We start from the raw sequence: 25,554 nt of genomic DNA, 5'->3' as shown, positions 1-25,554 counted from the left end.
AGTCACATAAAATTGTTGAGATTATTAAATGATGGTAGTCACTACTTTCAAAATGGAAAAAAAATAAATTGATAACTTTTTTTTACAGTTATTTGTCTGCTGTAAACAAGTACAAAAAATGATTGAATATCCGCCTGCATTTGTAAGTTTGCATGTACCAGGGGCTTCTCACTGAGCTGGGTGATTCTGATTACATGACATACAAATGTACGTCAATCTACCTGACTTCCCCTCGTATTTCATCAGGGTCCCCCGAACAAAAAATTGTGATGCACAAAATAAACAATTACATGCATGTATAAGGTCCTAAAATTTACGCAACTGTTCCTAGATTGTTTCCCACTTTGTTGCCATGGTTCCAAAATTGTAGTAAAAACAAGTTTTATGTAAGCAATTTATAATACATGTGTATCATGTACTCGTACTCGTTCATCAGAACAAAAATAACTTGATAATACATTTTGGTTATTTTAAATGTCAGACAAGACCCTAGAGAATTACAAAAAATACAATGAATGAATTGACCTAGAAGTCATTATTATAAATTCTTCAATTTATGACTAACATTAATGTTTTGCTAGTTCATCTAGTCCATCCAATATAATGAGGCCCCAGTGGTATTCCTACAACCAGTCTGTTCTATATTCTGTAAACATTGTAAATCACTTTACAGTCTTACCTCGGAATGTACACATGTACTTTTAAAATATATTTTAGACATAATTCCCTACATTTTTCTGCCTTAAGGCAAGAAAAATACTAGTCTAGTTCCTATACAGTATCGTTACGATTTATACCTTCACTCACAGTATAGTCAAGACCCTGACGAAAGGTGTTAATTATGGTTCAACCCCATAGTGAGCAAAGCTCGAACAGAGCATGTCACTAGTAATAAAGGGCTGTGGTCATTGCTCATTAAATATTCGTTTGGTACAGTTGTTTTGACTATGTCCAATGTCCAACCAGGACTCCACTGACAGTCCTTTAAATTATATGACGTGGGGACCCATCAACATAATCATGTTTATATGAACACAGCAGGAGGGAGCAGAGGAATGTGTGCTGATTGAGGGCATTTGACCACAGGCTGGTCATCCAGACTAGGAAAATACAAGTGACCTAAGGGGCCTTGTTAATATGAGGGCTGATACAATTTATACAAAAGAGATTCAAGAGCTGTTGTATATTGTAATTTGATGGGAGTCCAGTTCAAATTACCTGGGAATCTAGGTAGATTTTATTATAAACATTCTTGTACGTACAAATGTACAAAATGTACATGCATGTCTACACATGTACATGGACACAGTAACTGTTCTACACTTACAGCTATAACAGATTTACATTATACAGTACAAATATACATTGTACAGTATATGTTAACAAATTGGACAGGAATTCCTGACCAGTATTGTACAATGTTCATGTACACATTTGATGGGGAGCCCAGTAAGGGAAAGAATCCAATTCAAGATGTCGGTTTCCCTCCGGGTTTCTGCAGATACATTCGGGTGTCTGAAAACACCCGCGATTACCCTCACTCAGGTGATAATGAGCCTGTAATGAGCACACCTCATCAGCCCAACCGCGGGTTTTCGTGCCTATTGTTTAACGTTCTATTGCTATGCAAATAAGTAATTGCTACACCAGACTGGCCAGCATGACATTCTTTGTCAGATATATAAACATATCATTAAAACAGGAAAGAAGTGTGCAAAACATCGTACCATATTTGCTATCCCGGCAACTAGTACATACTATCGTTCACGACACTGCGTAAAGTCATCGTCAGCCCGATCATATGCACACAGTTCATGTACTCGCCGACAAAAGTTCAATCGTATCTCACAGACTTCTCCATAATGAAAGTGTTAATTATCAATATGACATTGCTACATAGTAAGATTGCGTAAATTATCGCTGACCCGATCGTACTTATTTATTATTCACGTAATTATTTGTGTACAATATGACATTGCTACATAGTAAGATTGCGTAAATCGTCGCCGACCCGATCGTACTTATTTATTATTCACGTAATTATTTGTGTACAATATGACATTGCTACATAGTAAGATTGCGTAAATCATCGCCGACCCGATCGTACTTATTTATTATTCACGTATAGGCCGTAATTATTTGTGTACAATACGACATTGTTAGAGCCATGATAGTAAGATTGCGTAAATCATCGCCGACCCGATCATACTTATTTATTATTCACGTAATTATTTGTGTATTGCTTTAAAAAAAAACAATTTACCATCCATATTTACCCCGATCGGGATAATCATAAAGTTGTGCGACTTTGCCTGAGAGTGAGTAACTATGTCGAAGTGTAGATTTTTTTGAAAAGAAAAAAACCCACAGAAATACCCCGTAGCGTATCAATCGAGAGAGAGAGAGAGAGAGAGAGAGAGAGAGAGAGAGAGAGAGAGACAGAGAGAGACAGAGACAGAGACAGAGAGTTGTACATGTATACGAGGATTTACCCTGTTCATGTTGCTCCAGAATCCCAGTGCAGTGAAGAATTTATTGATCTTTAGCAATTTATGTCTCTTTTTGCACTCGATAGCCATGGTTTGTTATACGTTTTTTACGGCACGTCACTGTCAACATAAACCTCTGCAGCGTATACTATATAAACGTGTTATAGCGAAAAGTTATGAATGTGTGAAGCCTGCCTTGTAGCTCGCTTGTCAACGCATCACATGGCGTCACGTAACATAATTTTTACAAATGAAGAGAATTGAAAATATAGCAGGTAAATTTACTAAAAATAATTTTTATTGAAATTTGTACCGTTTTTGATAAGAATTTCTTAGAAAAAAATGTGACAATCACTCAAATATAGCAGTTTTGATTTTCAGAAAAATATAATTGTGAACGAGGATGATGAACTTGCGCCCTCTAACCTTTCAAACAATGAATGTTCATGACGTTCACCATCGCGCATCATCGCTTTCGAAAAGGCCTTATACCGTCGTGATTAAACTTAGTAGTACATGACTTGACGCAATATTCGACATGACGAAGCTATGTGATCGTCGAAGGTATGCTAGTCCTGCCACAAAAGATCAACTATATTTCTCTTTCATAACGAGATGATTTGTCAATGTGAAAACATCGTGAATGGCTGTTATCATGTATCTTCATCATGTCCATGCAACTAATTTGTGAACAGCACCACCCTCTTACAACTTATACAAGTATGTGTTGCATGAACTTCTCGTAACATATGTGTCAAAAATCCTAATATCCCAGACTAATACCTGTAAAGAAAGGTTTACATAAAATAACAACAAAAGCGAAAGAAATGTCGGCAATGACAGAGTGGAACTACGAGTCAGACGGCCGGGTACGCTATGCAACTGTTAATGTTACACGTACGTATACACGAAGTTACGATTCTGATCCATGAATGTTCATGTTTGTATTACGCTAACACACAAATGTCCGATAGGTTTTATATTTTCCTTTATTTGACAATCACCTCACTATATGTATGCCTCCACTACATTTATTTTTTAGAGTCAAAATTTGACCTGATACTCATGTGGTGACGTTCATGCGGGTGTCTGTACGTACCCGCGGTACCGTTATGTTGTAATTTATTGTAATCAGGTACACCTTTCGCCTCAACACCCGCATGTCTGCATGTCATGAATAATCAACAGAAACACAAAGGCACCCGCATGCGGGTTTTGGTTTCTGCAGAGACCCGGAGGAAAACCGACATCTTGAATTGGATTCTTTCCCTAAGATGACCAGGGAACTTGATTACATAGATTTTACTTCCACACAAGTATGTATTGGCTATTGCCTTTAAAGTGGCCACATGGATGAGGATTGGGTATTTATTTTGGATTTTTAGTTTATCATCATGGCATCCTACTTGAAAAATCAATCTGAAACAGCATAGAGCAAGTCTGTTTTTGTAACTAAATACATTGCAAAAAGCTAAAAATGTGTAAAAAGTTGGTTATTGTATGTACAATAACAAATATTTTACATATTTTAACCAGTCTTTTTGCCATTTATTGAGTTACAAACAAGGACTTTGCATATATGTTGTTTCACATTGATTTTTTCAAGAAGGACACCATGATAAAATTGTCTTATAAATTAAAAATACAAAATAAATACCCATTCCCAATCTTCATCCATAAGGCCATTTTAACAAAAACATTGGTGTACATGTATATTTTGTACCTGTATATATACATGTACAAGTGGTTCTTTAGTTCCATTAAACATACACTTTATAAACTGGAATGGGAGTATTTCTATTAAAAATACCCTCACAACAGGATCTAATTAATTTCCTCTATGTGATGGTACAAAACAGGTGCAGAACTACAAGACATGCTTACTGATTGTCACTGTTTCAAGCAATTACACCTCAAAGTCTACAAATGTCTAAATCAGGAAATAGATGACGTGCAAAGGAAATGAAAACCTCCATCAAAGAGTACTCTGTACTTACATGTAGACAGAGAGGTTGTGGGAAAAAATAACTATGCTAAGCAATTGTACCCACACTGTAGCCTAATGTGTGTGTGTGGGGGGGGGGGGGGGGTATTTCGCATTTTTGGATTTTTTTCAAGAAATTTTTTTGGGACTCTGCGAGTAGGGATTTTCATTAGTAACTATGAACTCAGCATCTATTCATTGTCATATTTATCGTTTGTAATTAATTTAGCAAAGCAAGTTGGGAACAGTTTCCTTTAAATACATGTATCGTCTTGTACAAAGCCAATTAAAACCAGAAGTTTGATGCAGCATGTACATTAAGTATATTCAGTTAATATTGTGTAATAATACATAACAAACTATCTATGCCCTAAGGTACATGTTTTAATGGCTGTTTGATGTTTGTGTGTTTACATTCTTTTATAAATATGTTATAGATATACATATGTGTAATACAAATTTAACAATAATAACGAACTAGATTTTAGTAATTTAATATTATATCATGTTGGAGAATTTCTCCTAAAAGACAAAATGGCAATGAACAAAAGGAGCAACATGTCCATTGAAAATTATGAGTATTAATTTATCAGTCAGTGCTTTGTTGGTGTGTTTGTTAATATATACCTTTTCTTAAAATGACTGATACAAGCTGAGTTAAAACAAATGTAAGCTTTTCGCTTTGAATTCCTGAAAATACACATGTACATGTACATGACCTACAACTTAAAAAGTTAATTCAAGTTAAAAAAAAACAAAAACGTAAATTTACATATAATATTAATGACATTACAATTTGTGTTCTGGCATTCTTAGAAAGATGATTGCATGTACTAGGGAGTTCATGTATATTTAAAAAATATAATGTGTAATAAATTACATCATCAGATCATTTTATTAGTAATAACAGGTTTCACTTCAGTGACGTAGTGGTTAAGTACACATCCATAACTTAGTAGAATACATGTACATGTATTACGAATACCAGTGTGCCCTCTAAGCCTATTTGACGCACCACTGACAAACGCAATTTCTAGTGACGCACCAAAATTTGGTGATCTCCTATCCCTATGTGGTGACTCACAAGAAATGCCAGGTTTTATCATATTGACCACAACAACATAATTTGCCTATCATTAGAGGGTACACTGAGGACTACCTTTTAATGTGTAGAAGAAAAAAAACCACCCTAAAAACATAAACTCAGCTTGTGCCCCTTTAATAATATTTATTTTCAATCTTACTAATTCGTAGAGAAAGCATGGACATTTGATGCAAATGATTCCTACAAACAGGCTCTTAAGTAATTAGAGTGAAAACAGACAATTCCATCAATAGATTCTTTCTTTATCCAGTGTTTACACGGCAGCATCAGAGCAGTTAGAATTGACAAACCAAACAGTTAATGCAGTACAGAACAAATTAACATACCAAAGAGAATTCCATAATTGCTGTCTAGCAGTTTCTTATGAAAACAGTGAGTGTGTGTGTCTGTTGATGTACTTGATAGCAAGTGTTGACTTTTTAAGTGCATGATAACATGTGTGTAATTCTAATGAACTTACTTGGAATGCTCTGTTGTTGTAATATCTGTCTTGCAGCTTAGCTCCAAACTCAGCTGGATCAAGACCTTCCTCTGTAAAATACAAAAAATAAATGAAAATCAGCAAATCATCACAATGTACTTGTACATGTATACATGTGATACACTACAATGAACAATGTACACATATATGTAGCTACTAAATGAACAAGGTACAGTCTAGCCACTGCACTGCATGATGGGGTAGAGGTTAATTGGGGAGGGGCCTGTGGGAGGGGAGGAGGCACATTTACTAGTTAAGAGTGGAGAGATGCTGCCATTTTAGTGTTAGCAGCCAAAACAGTGTGTTGTTATTTGTTTAATCGAAATTAGGCTCTCATAACCTCAGCTGCAGTAATTTCATTATCTAACAAGTACATATTATTATGTGGACATTATCATAGGTATACTTTACTCAAATTACTGCATGTTACATACAGTACCGGTAGATGTACTTTTTGATTGTATATTTAGAACTTTAAAGTGATTCTTAATGTTTAGTGTAATTTGTATGAGTAGGAATGTTATTTAATTTGTCTGGATATGGCACTCTCAAATCTCATATATTTGCTTATGTTACAACTATAATCTGTCAGATATGAATACATACATTGGAATTACAAAAAATGTACAAAGTGTTATAACGCGTCACACTACAAGTACATGTAAATTGTAAGTACTATCCTTCATTGAATCTCAAGATCTCTCTTACAGCAAGGTTAGAGATGATTCAATACCACACTGGCATACATACTACAGTGCAAGTACAAAAAATGTAATCACCATGCAGTACATGTAACTTAGTAGTATGCAATATTGAGGCATTGATTAAAATGTTCCTCAAACGAGGAACATCATATTCTTGGTTCCCCAGCCTCTTGCTGCTGGGGCTCTGCCTACGAGACCACCCAGACGAGAGTCTGGAAACGATATTCCAACTACCCTGTGTGCACGATGTAGCCTCTGGAGCAGTGCATCATGGGGAGTACTTCACATTCAATATTGCAGGCTGAACAATTTGTGTACATGCATGTACCTTTGCTACAGATTATCACTTCTCAAGTGATTGATAGTTATAAATTACAACAAACAGACCTCGTATTTTTATGCTTGGAAGAAATGAACTGTGTGGCTTCCATCGCGGGGTAGTTGGAACATGATGGAAGAAATGAACTGTGTGGCTTCCATCGCGGGGTAGTTGGAACGTGATGGAAGAAATGAACTGTGTAGCTTCCATCGGGGGGGTAGTTGGAGCATGATGGAAGAAATGAACTGTGTGGCTTCCATCGCGGGGTAGTTGGAACATGATGGAAGAAATGAACTGTGTGGCTTCCATCGCGGGGTAGTTGGAACGTGATGGAAGAAATGAACTGTGTAGCTTCCATCGGGGGGTAGTTGGAGCATGATGGAAGAAATGAACTGTGTGGCTTCCATCGCGGGGTAGTTGGAACATGATGGAAGAAATGAACTGTGGGGCTTCCATCGCGGGGTAGTTGGAACATGATGGAAGAAATGAACTGTGTGGCTTCCATCGCGGGGTAGTTGGAACATGATGGAAGAAATGAACTGTGTGGCTTCCATCGGAAGGGTAGTTGGAACATGATGGAAGAAATGAATTGTGTGGCTTCCATCGCGGTGTAGTTGGAACATGATAAAAGAAATGAACTGTGTGGCTTCCATCGAGGGGTAGTTGGAACATGATGGAAGAAATGAACTGCGTGGCTTCCATCGGGGGATAGTTGGAACATGATGGAAGAAATGAACTGTGTGGCTTCCATCGCGGGGTAGTTGGAACATGATGGAAGAAATGAACTGTGTGGCTTCCATCATACATGTAGTTGGAACATGGTTTCCCCAGACTCTAGTTTGGGGTGGTCTCGTAGGCAGAGCCTCCAGTGGTGAAAAGTAGGGTAACCAAAACTAGAAACATCACGGAATACCTTTTGTAAATGTACTTTTGTAAATTACAAGTAGTACAACTTATTTTATATTCTGTGAGTGTACTCTATGGTTATACAATCCATGTAGTCTTCCTTTCATTATATAAATATATTCATGTAAGTCAATCTAGTCAAGTGCCTGGGGTTGTAAATGCCAACTAATATGAATGATATTGTCGGCAACCTATTACACATTTTCACTATAATTGAGAGAGAAAAAATGGTAACTGCCTCTAGGAATTTCTAATGGTTTGAAACGTACCTACTTAACACCCTATGAGCATAACAAGAACACTTATCAAAATGTTTTAAATGCCATGGGAAACATACACTGTACTACGTACATATTACAAAATGTACTAGATTTTTAAAAAATAATTCCATAAATTATATATATATACATATATTGCCTTAAAAAGATAAGTAAAATTAAAAAATTGTTGGCCATATTTATGTGCCGGAAAATACTTGTGACCTGAGGGTTTGTCACTACTCATCTAGCGACTTGTAGTGACAAGGCCACTTAGGTCACTCATATTTTCCTTGGCTGAATGAAGAAAAATTTTGGGGAATAACATATAATTATTACTATTGACTATGTATCATATTATATACCCCAATACTATGTATCACCTGATATGACATGCTCCATTACACCGATGGAAAAATATATGGCAATTGCATCGTGCTGTCTCTGGTCTCTAGTCTGTGAAAGTAGCGTTGTCACCTAATAGTTGCAATTGATCTACTACTCATAGATGTGGCTGGCAATAAATCATCACCCAATATACACGATGCATGGGTCACAGAAAGTATATTTTAATGAGCCATGCACATAAGTGACTATGAACACTGATGTTGTACATTACGAGTTATATCCAGTCAAAACGAATTCACAGTTAAATTGCCGATGAAAGTGGCTGTTAGTATATTTAGTGTCAATAAAGTCTCTCGATACATTTGCAACAATTTAGAAATCATTATGATTGGCGCTACAACGTCACGGTTTGCCACAAAAATGTTGGTAAAAGTAATAATCGTTTTGTATTGAATCACAATTGCTGGGTCTCCCTAGAGGGATTATTGATATGTTAAAACGACATGAATAAATTACTAGCATTTTAAAGTGGATTTTTGTCAACAACTACCCGATAACCATGACAACCGGTTACCCTAATCAGTGTCAATATTGGCTAAGTTGATGAATGGTGATGGGACAGAGTGGAGACCACATGGGACGCCTAGATGTTACCAACCACCTGAGACCGAACACAGATCAAATACCATGTGGAAAGTGTAATCTATGAGCGTTTTATCACGTTTTAGCTCAGGCTGTGGAGATTATCACTCTCTGCACATGTACAAAATAATGAGAGAAAATGTATGGCTGTCTTGGTTCTATTGTGTCTTGCAATGAAAGCCAAAGAATTGTGGAACAAAATGGTACAACTTCTCTGGGTTTTCTTATGAGCCTAGTCTCGTAGTACTAGTAGTATACATGTACATGTAGTGTAACTCCACATGTATGTGTGATCGTTCTTTCCAAAAGCTCTCTCCACTGTATCGTCAAATGGGTTTCTTTAGCATGACATTCCGTTCTTACCACCAACAGCACTTAGTTTAATGCTCTTGGAGCATGACATTCCGTTCTTACCACCAACAGCACTTAGTTTAATGCTCTTGGAGCGTTGATATTATAATGTGATGATGTTTTCAGATTCTCACGTGACTTACATTTTTTTGTACTTTAAAGACTGGAAGTTGAGTTTACAGTAAACTGAAAAAAAGTACCAATTAGAATTAAAATTCTTCTTTTTTCTTAATTTGACATTTGTATTTAGGGGTACAGAACATCAATAAAAAGAGTAAAATCGATTTTGTAGGATGAGAACTAAAATGGCTCACCCCCCCCCCCCCCCACCCCAAAGTAAAAGAATTTAGTTTTTTATCCTACATTGAACTATCTATTGATCTTGCTCCTAAGCATGCATACAGATGTACATTAATTTTCAATGTTGAAGAATTCCATTCTTGGTCTCACCATCATTTCACAAGCGAGCAAGCCACATGAAAATTTATAAAACGCTTGGCTATAAATTATGTCATTTGACCAGCATTTTTACGAATTAATTTTCATGATGCAAAATGCGATCTGTCAAAATCTACATTTACAACTTAAAATAGAATAATGTGCGTTATTTGGAAATTGAATGAAAATCTACCTTTCACATCACATTTACATTTAGTGGCATTTATTTTTTGTGTGTCAACTTTGAAAGGGTTCTTGTTCAACATTAGGAAATAAAATTAATGAATATATAATTTAATCATTGTAGAAATATCTAGAAGCCATAATTATTGTTATGACTCGCATATACACAAAGAGAGGCCTGTCAAAATATTCCATGCAAGTGTCAGGTAGTTTATAGTACATGTCCATCCTTAAGGTGACAATTTTCAGTTGACATATTTCTGTATTCTCATCATGGTGATATGCTTTTCATGTTCTCATTTTCCATTATCTAAAATCACCTGATCTCGCTTCCTCCCAGTGGACGAATAAAAAATAACGTTTTTTGATTTGAAGCCAGAGTTTTTTGATGAAAGTCGTAAATACACATAATTACGTATATGGGATGTCTTACACTGTGAATATTGATCGAACTACAGGTTCCAAATGGCAACCACTAGAAAAACGATTTGATATTTACGTTGGCTCAAAGACATCAATGATGTTTGTTTGTTTTATAATTCAATATCATAGTTTGTATTTCATTCAGTTTTGACAGTTTTGGTTATTTTTGCTTGTGCTACTTAAAAAGACAGCCTAACTTGCTGATTATTCTCATTTGTAAGAGTGTAAAGTGCTTTTGATTAGGAGATGAAAAAGAATTTAATGCTTTTCGGAAAATTATATACAGCATGCAATGTACGTGTCGCTATGCCGATAGTCATAAAGTAAAATGTCTTAGCAATGCTTGATAAGTCATGCTTAACCCTGAGAGTGCAGAATACAATTTACAGTACAGTTTGGACTCATAGTAAGAAAGCCCCCTAGGTTGCTCATGTTTCCCTTCGCTGAATGAAGAAAATATTTGGAAATAAATGACGCCTAATAAATACCCTTTGAAATTGGATTGTGATGTCGATGTCGTAAAACTTACAAATCTAACAATTCTAAAAAAATATTTGTACACTACATGTACTGGTATATATATTTTGTATATTTACAGGGCTTGAATTTTAACTTCTATATTTTGGAAGTCACATCTAGTGAAGTGAACTGTTTAAATAGATGCAATTTTCTATTATTCCCATTGGTCCAACAAACAACCATCTCGTAAATCTGTAGTCAAAACGCAATGTGTTCATAGTAGGTTATTTACCATGGACTATTGCTAGCTACATGCACGTCAAAGTCTGTATTACATGTACATATACATACAGTTTGCCATTCTCGCAAACCAGAGCTGTTATTTCTTCCGCGACACTGCGAAATAATGGCGCGTTTTGGATGGTGCCGTACAAGAGGCTGAGGTTTACGAGGATGGTAGTTTGCTACATGCACATGTAATTTCAACTGTAATTACAAATAATGAAATATACGTACTTTGTACCGCATGTGGATCGTTGAAATTTAGTTACATTAATTTTACTTTGATCTCACTTTAATATTTTCACAAGAGGTTTAATTAAAGACCTGTAACATCTGAAATTGTCAGTTAGAGCCTCAGACGAGAGATTCTTAAAGTTTGGTGGCTTGCACTGTTTTAACATCTTTTATTCAACATAAACTAAAATGCGTGCCTTTTGAAGTGCGATTAGTATTATACCATACATGTATTACATGTACATGGGTGTATGCTCAGAAAATACATATTTACTAAGAGTTTGGCACACTTTTAAATCAATTAATCAATGAATTTTCAAACTTGTTTTTAAATTACTTTTTAGTAACTTCATTCAAAGACCACTTATTCACCGTAGCCACCCCTTGCAGAACTGAATTTATGGAATGGCCCTATCTGTTAATCGCAGACGGCATCCTCCATTTTGAACCCCAAGGGTATAAAGCTAGTTAAGTCTGCTTTGTAATTCTTTTAATACCTTAGTACGTCAAGAATTAATATGCTATAATTGGGGAACTACTTCAATACAATGTACATTCTCTAGAGAAGTGAATTTATTGACTATTGATCATGTTATTCATGTTCATTATAAAAGCTTTATATTGATTTCAAAAGCAAAATTTTCTTTGACTACACTTTTTTTTCTCCTTTTTTCATTTGAATACACAGCTTTTTATCCTGTTAGTGTAAGTGTAATTTATCATTCTGTGTGGAATGATCACTTGATTAAATTCAAACTGTGGTGGCTGAATTGTCAGTTTTTATGCTAATGGAGTAAAATACATACATACATACATACATACATACATACATACACACATACATACATACATGTATACATACATACATATATATACACATACATACATACATACATACATATACACATACATACATATATACATACATACGTACGTACGTACATACATACATACATACATACATACATACATGTGAATCTACATTTGTACATCATGCATGCACCTGCACATTAAGTCATTTGATATATTAATATTATAATATACATGTATAGCACATTTATAAATTTTATTATAAAATTAACAGTAGTCCAGGATACATTCACTACTAAACATTGTATCTAGACTACCAAATTTATATGGTGATAGACCAACGAGAATCGACTGTACAATATAAACAAGACAGTACTCACTACCAAGCAGAGAAGTTAAATATAAATTCGAACCAAGATGCACACTGTCACTGTGTGTATACACATGATACAGTACATCTCATTTACATGTACACGGTACACCATTAAAAACTGGTTGTCATGGGAAAGGTGTCTTTCAATTAAGGCACCCATTCCACATACATGTACATGTATATGGAGCACTTCCACAAATATGACGATCATGAGAAAAGGTTTTTGTTTTAAGACGGCTCTGATCAAACTGAACCAGTGGTACATTTTCTAACTCAGCAAAGAATAACAGTCAGCAAATAGAACCATAACCACGGTTTCTAAACTACACTGTACTGTGCGGGGGGAAAGTCATTTTTAATTGAAGTCAAAATTACAATGTGTGATAATCTAGAACTATCCTTTATCGAATCTCAAGATCATGCAGAGATGATTCGATACCACGTTGACATCCAAACTAAATATGTGGAGAAAGTCAATTTGAATGGAATCAAAAAGGCAAGCGAAAATAGTTTGCTCTAGCTACATTTGTAGCTATACATACTTGTACGGCAAAACTAAAAAACAGTCTGACGTTAAAAAATGAATAAAATTGACATACCTGTATGTTTGGTAGTGTATAAATGGAATATTTCAACTTTGATATTCACATACAGGCTGACAGTCAACTAATGAATGGTCAGGTGGCATACTTAGCTAGCTTCAAAGAAGACCCTAGTTTAATTACACAGAACAATTCATTTCTACAATAGGGGAGGCAGCATACATAATGCACCTTTACCAACAATCGGTTGCTACATCATGTGCTATGTACATTTGTACATGCAACCTGCAACTTTTTTTGACTTTTTACTAATATTTCACTCATTTTGTATCAATTTTAGATTTAACTTCAAGAAATAATGTGTCTTGATTCATTCATGTTGGAATTTCGGTAAAAGTATCTTTAAAAATGTTGAAACTCAAATTTTAGTTTTTCAGAAATTTTTAACTCATCCTGTCTCAATTTTAGACTGAAGTTAGAAAGACAATGAATTTGGCTTCATTTATATCAAAATCTTGGTTTAAAAGTTATGAAAATGACCAAACTTACAAAAATTTTCAGTCAAAATTTAGTCTGCATTTGTCTTCTCGGAGTGCAGTTAAGGGATCACAGAAAACTGTTGACCTTATTTCTGTTATCTCTGTAGACATTTCTATATCTAAGATGTACGTCTGCTGGGTATTAATGATTTCAAAAAAAGTAATATCATGTTAACCAGACATTTGTTGAGTGTGTGGGTGGTGCATTATTGCTGTTAAATTATGCATACATTTTATTTTTTAACAGCTAAATTTTTATGTTGATTGAAATTGTTCAAATGTGAAAGGAGAACACAAACATCACACCAGTAATACTAATTGCGACAGGCTTACTGAAAACATTATTATATCGAGTGATCAAACAAGTATTTTGTTAATTAAAATGAATCAAATGTAGATAAAAAAATATATAAAAATATAATATAATTATAATAATTTATTCCCAAAAATATTACAAATTATAAATTTTTTATAAGTCAAGATAAATGTATATCATTATCAATATAGCTAACGGGAAAGGAGAAATGGAAATATCTGTCTTACAACTAATGTAGTCCACATGTATGTCCCTCAGTCGCTCATATAGATTTTACCCACTTACTACCATACAGGATATTATTATACAGACAGTGTATGGGTCCTAATGTCTATGGATTAACTATATACAAGAAATACATGAACATGCATGTAGTTTAAGATTTTAGAGATGACAGGCCACTTATTATCGAAAGCAAAAATGCTATGAAATGTCCTAAGCACACAATGTAAAGTAGGAAAAACAAAGTACATTATCACTTACATCACAGCTTAAAGGATTTTCTTTACTTTTTACTTCATGGTAAATAACTACATTTTGTAAATTGAAATGATAAACTTATTTTTAGCCAAAAGATGTATTGTTTGTCAGAAGACCTTGCCCTCATTACTGCATGCAATTTTACAAAGATCATAAAAGCTATATAATGGTATATGGATATAAAAACAAGTAAATCTCAGATATTTTCTTCTTCAATAAAACCACAATTAAGCACGTTCCTGTAAAATCCGCTGCACCTTTTTACAATAACACTAGTCTAGAAACTATACACTCTCTCTCTCTCTCTCTCTCTCTCTCTCTCTCTCTCTCTCTCTCTCTCTCTCTCTCTCTCTCTCTCTCTCTCTCTTCTCTCTCTCCCCCCCTCTCTCTCTCTCCCCCTCCCTCCCTCCCTCCCTCCCCCTCTCTCTCTCTCTCTCTCCCTCTCTCTCTCTCTCTCTCTCTCTCTCTCTCTCTCTCTCTCTCTCTCTCTCTCTCTCTCTCTCTCTCTCTCTCTCTCTCTCTCTCTCTCTCTCTCTCTCTCTCTATATATATATATATATATGGTGACCCACAGAAATGTCAGTTTTTATCATTTTGCCCCACAACAACAATTTCTTTTCCTCCAATTTTATGTTAAAACTAAAGTTTATGGCTGATAAACATCTATGATTGTGCAATATGTTATCTATAATTGATATTGACACTCCAAATAGAATAAGTATATCATTTAAAATATCTAACATCATGATGATAAACTTTAAATAGATATATTAATTTTTTAATAACCAGTCACTACAATGTCAGTAGCAAGAACTGAGACACAATGTCAAATCATTAATCATGTACAACACAACAAGTTTAAGAATTAATGTACTACATGTACAATGCAGGAGACCATGACATTGAACTAAATGTTGAAATTTAAAAATGATAGATCTGGGACAGCTTTCTCAAAATAATGGATGACTTTTGAATGAGCCGTTACCTGAAGTACCGCTAAGCCAATATTTGATGTGTTACTGACACTGATCAATTTCTTGTCAAGTAGCACTTGACTGACAGCTTGCTTTTTTTTCACTACTCGTACTTGACACACAATTAAGGCCTCTTATATTGTACATTTGTACAATGTAGGTCGTATTTTGCTTGGTTGAACGAAGATAATTGAGGAATAAATACATAATTCAGTGATTGGGAAGTCAACGCGCCCCGTGCCATAGTCGCATTTAATTGAAAATTGGCACATTGAAATCGACTTCTTGGCGCCCACAAAGGCGCATTGTGGCTAACAGTGAAATTTAAACACTTCAGTAATGGAGTGCCGATTCGGTAGAGGCGAAGTACAGAAGTACATTGTAAACCCAACTCACGTCAGCTGTTTGAAATGATGCCCCCACACTTCGTCTTTTGGAAAGCAAATCTGAATACTTATACTGTTTCATGTCCATGTTTTACTATTTGAATACACGATACACGCGTGACCATTCCCCGGGTATAGTGAAACAGATCAAACCAATACGATTCAAGATATTCAAATTAGTATGCCCTTTGATGACCTTGCCTGACCGTCACTGCATTCGTCATGCATGAGAAAAGACGTCAACTCCTTGAATGAATGTTACAATCAGTGATTATGATCACCGATGTTTTAGAATAAATACTTAAAGCATAAATTTATCAACACAATTACTAATCTTGTAGGTAACAACTCAAATCGCTACCACAGAAAACTACCGTCGCGATGTCCACTTTTCCGTGTCAGGCTTACAACGGTTGCATGGCTTAATACGGTACGGACTTTACGGTTCACGACTTGAACATGCTTCCCTACTGTACAAACAATAACAAGCAGAAATATTACTTTACTTATTTATGTATTTAATTTTCATGTGACTACATAAGAACACTTTTACTTTCGTACCCCTATAGACCCTATCAGAAATAGGCTCTCACCACTACATTGTGAGAGACTATTACGAGTTTGACTTGAGGGTAAAGGTCTCAAAGACCACAACTTTGAGGAATCCTTAAGGAAATTTCATGACAAAAAGAGGCTAATAAAAACCTCTGTTAAATAGAGACTCGTATATCCCTGTGCTCATCATTGTTTGGATTTTGTTATAATAGTTATTAACTGTTATGTAATGACCTGTGATTGAAAGATGCATCTTTCACATTTGAAACCTCCCTATGTGTGAGCTCATATTTTGTCAATAAAAATGTAGAATTGATGGTTACTTCATTTTAACTATTTCACTTTATTGTTGGATCATGAATGCTAACTTGAGCCCATTAGAATTTCTGAATGGCCCATTGAAATTGAAAATGGCCCATTCATTTTTGCTGGAATGGGGCCATTGTCACATTGGTGTTTTGAGACTTCCCAATCACTGATAATTAATGTGTTACAGGTAGGCTTTATATATTATCGAATATAGTAATGGACAGTGTCCCCTCTAAGCCAATTTGACGTGCCAGTGACACCCACAATTCCTAGTGACACACCAAAATTTAGTGTTCCCCTATCTCTTACTATGTGCTGACCCACAAGAAATGCTAGTTTTTATCATTTTGACCCACAACAACAAAATTTGGCTATCATTAGAAAGCACACTGGTAATGGAAGATATTAAAACTTGTTAAGATAGAATGTTCTTGGTCAAACAAAGTTTAAAATTGCTGATATTTCAGGAGTTACCCTTCTTCATGTAAGACTAAAAAACTAAAATGTCAAAACTCACACTATTGATGAAAGTATACAAAATATATGATGTTAAATAAAAAAATGGCCAGCTATATCATACATGTAGCTTGATAAAACTTTCCCTTCTACACATTGTACATTTGTAAATTTTACAAATTCCAAGACCAAATTCCAAATTTCTACTGATACCACAGTTTGCAAGGTCTTATAATTAAAATTAAAATTTGAATAGGTGTTGGCATGACAACATGTAGTATAATGACTGTCCTCAAAACTGCACATGTATTCGTGACTATATTACAGTATGGTGTACAATGTAACACTGAATGATTTCTAACAATGGGAGTATTGACACTCTGGTAAATTGCTTCATAAAATATTTAGATTAATTTTAAAAATTGGGGAATTACTTATCACCAAACACAGAATAGAAGTGACAGCCATGGCCAGTCACACATACTACATACATTGTACATGTACAATCCATATAACACCAATGTATTTAGCATTTTCTGTTTGTACCACAATCATTTATAACATCAATGTCAAGTGTAAAAGTACACTTTTTCATTTGCTATCGTACAATCCACAAAGGTAGTGACAGCTAAACAATTAGTTTACAAAAATTACATGTATTCTTTTGCAAGCCTCATAGTACACCTGGTGCATGCATGCAGGGTTGTCTGGAGTTCTAGTTGAATTCTGGTATTATTGGGGGGGGGGGGGGGTGTTCAGCACCAATCTACATGTACATGTACTTGTCTGATGTAATTACTATTAATCAACCAGTACACAACACGATAGAGAGAGAATGTTGGAGTGAGATTGAAGCCTTTTTTCTATTAAGGTTCATGGAAAAAATCCTTCCAAATGATATAGTGATAGGGCTTTTACTGTATATGCACCAAAACTGTAGAATCACCTTCCATCTGGTCCTCGGTTATTAGAGAAATTTGAAGCCTTCAAGGCAAGTCTTGTAACGTTCATATTTTGTCAATGTTATTGTTGAAGTGTCGTCACACTATTTTAGACAAACTGTCTTGACCAGATATAATTCTTCTTTCTTTCTTTTTTGTCTTTTTTTTTTTTGGGGGGGGGTGGGGGGTTGGGGCTTACATGTAATTGCTAAATCCAATTTGCTAGTCTGGTGCAAGTCTAATTCATGTATTAACACTATGTGGGCTTGTCTAGTGACTGTGTCCTACATAGTTCAATTCAAGCATTAAATTATTAATTACAATTTGCTGGTCCAGTACTAGCCTGATGTATACATTACTTCGACTTCCTCATTGACAAGTGTCTGGGCTTTTGCCATTCTTTATTCAAATGTACAAATTTTTAACACTAGTGTGTTCTTTGGAGTGAAATGGCAACCTGAGTGAGTGATTACGAACAGTCAGGTGAACACTAAGTCCTTGGGAGGATGCATCCATGTACTGGGTGCTAGTAACTGTGAAAATGTTTTTGAAATGTTGACCACATTTTCCTTTGCAAAATTTGAAATTAATAACAAATTCAAAACATTTGAAGAGTGTGAGACAAAGGACTGGTGCTAATCTAAAACTTTAAAATGTTAAAGTCTGACTTCACAACAAATTACAACTAGTAACACTGAAGTAAAGCACTTTCTCAATGTGCTACAGTACACTCTTTATAGCATTTATATTACAACTAGTAACACTGAAGTAAAGCACTTCTCTACATGTACATATCTACGTGCTACAGTACACTCGTTTATAGCATTCATATTACAATTAGCAACATTGAAGTAAAGCACTTTCTCTATGTGCTACACTCATTTATAGCATTCACATCAAGTGTAAAAGTATACTGTTTCAATTGGTTTATTTACAAGGCTAGCATGTGACCTTTCTAATGTGGTCAATTAGCAAATGAAACAGTATACCTGTACACTTGATATGGATGCTATACTATTGTGGTACCAGTACATACAGAAAATGCTTTACTCTGGTGTTATGGGTTGTATTAATAGCAAATGAAACAGTATACTTTTATACTTGATATGGATGTTACAAACCATTGGTGGTACACACAGAAAATGTTTTACTTTGGTGTTATGGGTTGTATAAAGTGAGCCTATGGGAATACAAATGACATTATGGCATCTCATCTCTTCTTATATCACCACTTTTCTTCTACCCACACTTTGCTCCTCTTTGTATTATTACTAGAAATGTGAGTGGTTTGTATCACAGAGACACCTGTCTTCCTGCTGCAAACCCATTACTTATCAGATCATCCACAATTTTAAGGAGATTTTTTATGAGATTTTAGAAATGTCAAGATCGTGTCTGTAATAGGTTACAGTCTTTAGGGATGCTAGGCTAAAATGTGACTGTGAAAGATCATTATTCAATTACAGGACTCGAATCCCAGTGGGCTACTGGTTTCAGAAATTGGTAGTCCAAGGATTTTGACCTGTAGTCCCATATTCAAAACAGAGTTCCTGGGCAGTATTGGCAATGTATTCATTATCAAAAATACTTTTATTTCTTTAAAACATCGCATAATCAGTGGTACTCTGACTCTGAGTGGGCTACCAGCTACAAATTATGGTAGCCCCAGGATAAGAATGGTAGTCTGTGGACATGGGACTACTGTTAATTTCGAGCCCTGAATTAGACATACATGTACAAAAAATTTTGTGTTTCTGGTAACCCAACCAACCCTAGTTTAAGCTACCAACCCTAAATATTTTTCAAAACATTTAAAACAATAAGATAAGAAATTCTTTGTCTTCTTGACTTTCATGTATGTCTGTTTTCTTTCCCCAGTCATGTCTGTACATATTTCATCAAGGGATATTCAAACCGACATTTTTGGGAAGCAGTATTTTTCCAAAAAAACAATTAAAAAGGGAAAGATAAAAGAAAATCTCGACCTACATGTACCTTTAATAGCCCTACCCTAATTTCTGAGGCTATGTTATCGGAAACACACAATTATTTTTTTCCCGCCATGGTATGGCCAAATTCATACTTTTACATGATGTATTTGTATTTGGTAACTAATGCTATATGTTTACATATACATGTATATATGTATTCAGCCCAGGTCTTTAGGGTTACACATTATCTCAAGAAGCTCTCACGGTGTAGAGAGCTCCTTGAGCTAGCATGCAAGATACATATTTTCAAAATGCATTCAGGATCAAATTTAGATTGATATCTTTCACTTGTCTTTTGTTTTTATTCTATTCATTGACCACTAGAGGGCTCTCATCAACAGCAAAGTCTTGTTACTGTATACTAACCCTTGACATGTCTTACTGCAGTGAGTTATAACATTAATAAAACGATGCATTTTTTTTTACAAATTATGTCTATTCTTAATTAATAAGACATGTTTAATTTGCCTTCAGAACTGCAACATACGATCTTACCTCAGTGACATTTACTAAATTTATTTTGCAATCATTAAAGGCCAGGGTTTCAATCCCATGTTCTTATGAAGGGTTAAATAAAAGCCTGGCAGTGGTACACTATATATAGGGTGTAATTACATAGAGTTATAGAAACCAAGTCATTAAAGCCTGGTACACTATATAGGGTGTAATTACATAGAGTTATAGAAACCCTGTCATTAAAGCCTGATACCCTACCGGTATATTTAAGGCGTAATTACATAGAGTTATAGAAACCAAGTCAATAAAGCCTGATACCCTACCGGTATATTTAAGGCGTAATTACATAGAGTTATAGAAACCAAGTCAATAAAGCCTGATACCCTACCGGTATATTCAGGATGTAATTACATAGAGTTATAGAAAGCGTCATTAAAACCTGGCATTCCAATCTATATATACTAGGGTCTAGTTATATAGAGTTACAGAAATCATTAAAGGGCAGTTCGGTAGTGATATACATGTAATATGAATCAAACAGTCAGAATCAGTCATTTACTTTTTTATCAGTTAAACATGCGAATGTACAATTATAATGCTCAAATATTTTTTCCTTTCGTTCAGCTGAGGAAAAATGTTTTTGTAAACTATTCGTCTTAGACTCGTACTTATACAAGTATTTCACTCATATTAGTCCCAAGGTGAATGAAGAAAACTACTGGGTAATAATTACTATGTATTCAAGTCATAATTTCTGAGAACCTGTGATACAGTGGGAATAAACTACCTTGCCCTTTAAACATCCTAACTCATTCAACTCAGAAACTGATATTTTAGATTTTTGGGGGAATGGGGCGAAAATTCAAAATGTCAGTTCGGACTTGGAGTAGTTATACTGACAGTATAATTACGAGTCCACGGTTAGGATTTTAGCAGAATAGTGTAGTACTAGTAGCAATGGTGGTTCAAGTCTACAGGTAGGCTAGTAGTAGTAGTACATGTATGTATGCAGAATTTAATGTGATGCCATACTGTTACCTTGCTCACAATTAGTAAAATTCAAATTTGAGTTGTTTTCTGTTGCTTTACAACATGTACAACTCCAATACACACTTATACTTAGGTTTCTGGTGTGCCAGTAAGTAAGGACTTCGGAGGTGACGTCGCTGGAGGAGTGGGTATCAGTATCACCTCCCTTGTGACAGCTTGACTTAGGGTTAGGGATTTTGCAAATGTCAAACTTTTAGGGTTAAATATCGGCGATCGATGGTCTGAATTTGACAGGATCATGCCTTTCTATTCTTGTTGTCACGATTTCTATAAATGGATATCTCGTTTCTATATGAAACCGGTATCCAGTCAAAACGTCCCCGGGTCAAAACGTCCCCAGTTTCCATAAGTCAAAACGTCCCCGGGTCAAAACGTCCCCAGGTCAAAACGTCCCCGTCTTTCCATTTTCCTCGACCCAAACTATTTGTGTGTGAGTGTGTGTGTGTGTGTGTTACATTATATCCTTATTTCTTACATCACAATACAGTAATGTGACTGCGTACCCACCTCAGGTGCCCAAAATACGTTTATGCGTTTATGCGTAATCATTGTCTTGGGCAACCATCACTTTATTTACGGGAAATCAGACAGATTTGAGGTCGTAAAAGTCTTGCGTGTCAATATCAATGGTCGGTGAAAATGAGCATGTAAATCACGAACAGAAAATGGTTCGGAATATGGGCATCGATACTTGACCGTGTTTTAGGGAAGGAACAGAAACTGTTACACAGTCAAGTCTCTTGGTTAAATTTTGGTCATACCCGAGGACGTTTTGACCCGGGGACGTTTTGACCCGGGGACGTTTTGGTCATACCCGGGGACGTTTTGACCCGGGGACGTTTTGACCCGGGGACGTTATGACTGGTAACCATGAAACCATATAGTAGCATGAATGAACCGGGGCAGGGGTCAACAAAAAGCGTAACGATGGTGATGACATTACACCGATCAGTAACGACATCGTAGCAAGACAGTACTCGTCTTGTTTACAAAAATGTGTCAGTTACATCAAAGTTTTAAAACGATCACGTTTGCTGTCATCCTATAAATTAGTTCCTAAATGTTTGACTCATAACACTTTTTTTGTTGAATAGTTCAGTGGATTAACTTGTATCAAATATTTATCACCTTCTACGGTGCACCGTGTGCCCGGACAGCGAGTGTACACGTATGTAACGCCGTGTCAAGTCAATGTTTTCGTCTGCACCTCTCCGTACAGATGTGAAAAACAAACGATCTGCACATTCAAACATGGAGCAGCTTTTACAAATTCACTAGTAATGCCTCGAAAGTAGTGATAGCATTCATGAAACTAAAACTTACCTTCGCGAACCCTCAAAAGACTGTCAAAATATTGTGCGGCAAACTGATAAATATTTTCCGGTTGGCTCCGAAGAACTTCACGGGCAAGGCCCTCCAGGAGGTTTTGGAAACCATTTGGTACTCGTAATTTGGTGTTTGAGAACGGTACTGCCATCTTGATTACCCTGTATCTCACAAAATATGACGTATCTACGACGAATGATTGATTTTGAACCAAAATATATTGATTTCCCTACAGTTCAATGGTGGCTGAGTGATTTCAATGGTCGCTAGCGTTTACATCGTGTTTCCTAACGACAACCTCATGAATATTCACCGTTCATATTTGCATAAAAGTTGGTTGAACAGCGCCACCAAAAACAAAGTAAACTTTACCTGTAGGCGCTAGGCGTAAGATGGCGTTTACTCCTCGCTAACATGTACAATATAAATGAACAATGCGTGATGTAAGCTGGCAAAGTCTTCAAGTTAACCTGTTCCAGCCGATATCATTATTCTAATTTTGTTTTTCAATAAAAACAGTTTGTGTAATGTGTGTTTATGAAAGCTACCGATGGCTGTTGTGCAAATCGTTGAGGGTAGATCGTGCGTACCATGCCTGTGATTCAACCTTTACGGCAAATCAGCATACTATTGAATATTGAGTAGATGTCATAATCTCCCACAGAATTAAGTTTGAATACAAGCAAGTCAAATCGTCATAGAAGTGTATGATGTAACCACATGGAACTGGAGGCATATGCGAAGATACAGATTTACATGTTTTTTTACTACACTTTTATTCATTCCCAATGTTTATCTTTAGCTGTTATCAGCTATGTCACAGTGTATATAAGCTAAGGTGTGAATTGTTCAGCCACACTGTGATCACTTGTGTAAACATTCAGTCTCTAGCTTACCAGCTAGTCTGAGAGTTCTCAGTGGCCCTCACTTCTGCGCCCCCCCCCCCCCCCCAAGGATTGCAAGCAGCGCTCCCAATCTGATTAAAATCTGATGTTAGATAGGCTGGTTTTCCTGTATTTACCTTTATTCCATCGTTATTGCGTCTTTTACGTGATTTTTTTTCCCCCGGGCGAATGCAATCTGATTAAAATCTGATGTTAGATAGGCTGGTTTTCCTGTATTTACCTTTATTCCATCGTTATTGCGTCTACTACACGAGTCCCCCCCCCCCCCCCCCCCCCCACTGGCGCGGCGATCACTCCGAACAAAACAAACGTCACAACAATAGAGGTAAATAAGGACATCTAGCCGCTTTCACCACATCGGATTTTAATCAGATTGCAGCGCTCCTGGGTCGCTGTCAACCTGTAGATTTGAAGGATGAATGCTACTACAATATTTCTGACATTTTAAATTTTTGAATTTTCGCTCGTGAGTCGTATATCTCAATGGCAAAAGCTAGTCAGAGCTTTTGGAAACCCTTTCAGTTGAGTTTGCTGAGACCATAAAGTTCTTTTTATAAAAAAAATACATACATACATACATACATACATCCATACATATAAACATACATCCATCCACCAATCCATCTATACATATATACATACATACATACATACATACATACATACATATATGCATACAGACACAGAGACACACACACATGCGCACACACACATGAACTGTCAAATATTCTTCAAACCTATTAAGTCCGATATAGTCAATTTCACAATACCATTCAGTTTTTCTGTTTCATACAACCACACAGAAACCAACAAGAAACTGCATATGCCTCACTTTAATAGCAAGATTGCATTTTTTGCTACATTTGGTCTAAATGATATAAACCATTTGAATGTATTGCAACTCCATGCAGACATTCGGGTGTCAATATTTTTCTTAGTATCAAACACTCAATGAATCTTCGCATATGCCTCCATGTAAAATGTCCTTTGCTGTGTTCATTTGATGTCTGTATGGTGGCATGTGTAGTTCATTTCACTTTGACAAAATGTAGCAAGAAACTGTACTCATTTAATCTCGCTATCTTAAAATGTAGCATGTCCAGTTTCTTACTGGTTTCTGTCTCAAACAGACAAACTGCACAGTATTGTGGAAATCACTGTTAATAAAAATAATAAATGGGCCTTTGCTCCTTTTGGTCATCTTGGAAATAAAATTTAAATAAAATAAAATAAAATAAAATAAAATAAAATAAAACAAAATAAAATAAAGTAAAATAAAATAAAATACTAATAAAATGAAATGAAATGAAATGAAATGAAATGAAATGAAATGAAATGAAAAGATAAAATAAAATAACATAAAACCCAACGTTTTGAAGAATATGTACCTGTTTATGTTTACAGCGGGTAAATCTCTTATTTATTGAAAAGATATCTAGTATATACAAAATAAAAAAAATATTTACAAAGTACAATTATATATGCAAATTTCACAAGTAAATTATGCAAATTTTGACTTGTTCTTTACAGTTACAAATTC

At 35.5% G+C, this 25,554-nt stretch overlaps 1 protein-coding gene across 16 annotated transcripts in view; it reads right to left on the bottom strand.

Moving 5' to 3' along the window:
• LOC144440474 (uncharacterized) overlaps positions 1-23,386 on the bottom strand; it is a 79,308-nt gene extending 55,922 nt beyond the window's left edge. For all 16 annotated transcript variants that reach the window (XM_078129845.1, XM_078129848.1, XM_078129844.1 and 13 more), the window contains exons 1-2: positions 23,107-23,386; positions 6,039-6,109 (exon numbers count right to left, since the gene is read on the bottom strand). In XM_078129845.1, the coding sequence (XP_077985971.1) occupies positions 6,039-6,109; positions 23,107-23,260 (225 nt within the window). In that variant the 5' untranslated portion in view covers positions 23,261-23,386. The remainder of the gene's footprint in view (positions 1-6,038; positions 6,110-23,106) is intronic.
• Between the last annotated feature and the right edge of the window lie 2,168 nt (positions 23,387-25,554).

Source organism: Glandiceps talaboti, chromosome 9, assembly GCF_964340395.1.
Source record: "Glandiceps talaboti chromosome 9, keGlaTala1.1, whole genome shotgun sequence".
Lineage (NCBI taxonomy): Eukaryota > Metazoa > Hemichordata > Enteropneusta > Spengelidae > Glandiceps > Glandiceps talaboti.
Note: the sequence above shows the minus strand (reverse complement) of the source record. Positions and strands in the feature narration are given on the sequence as shown.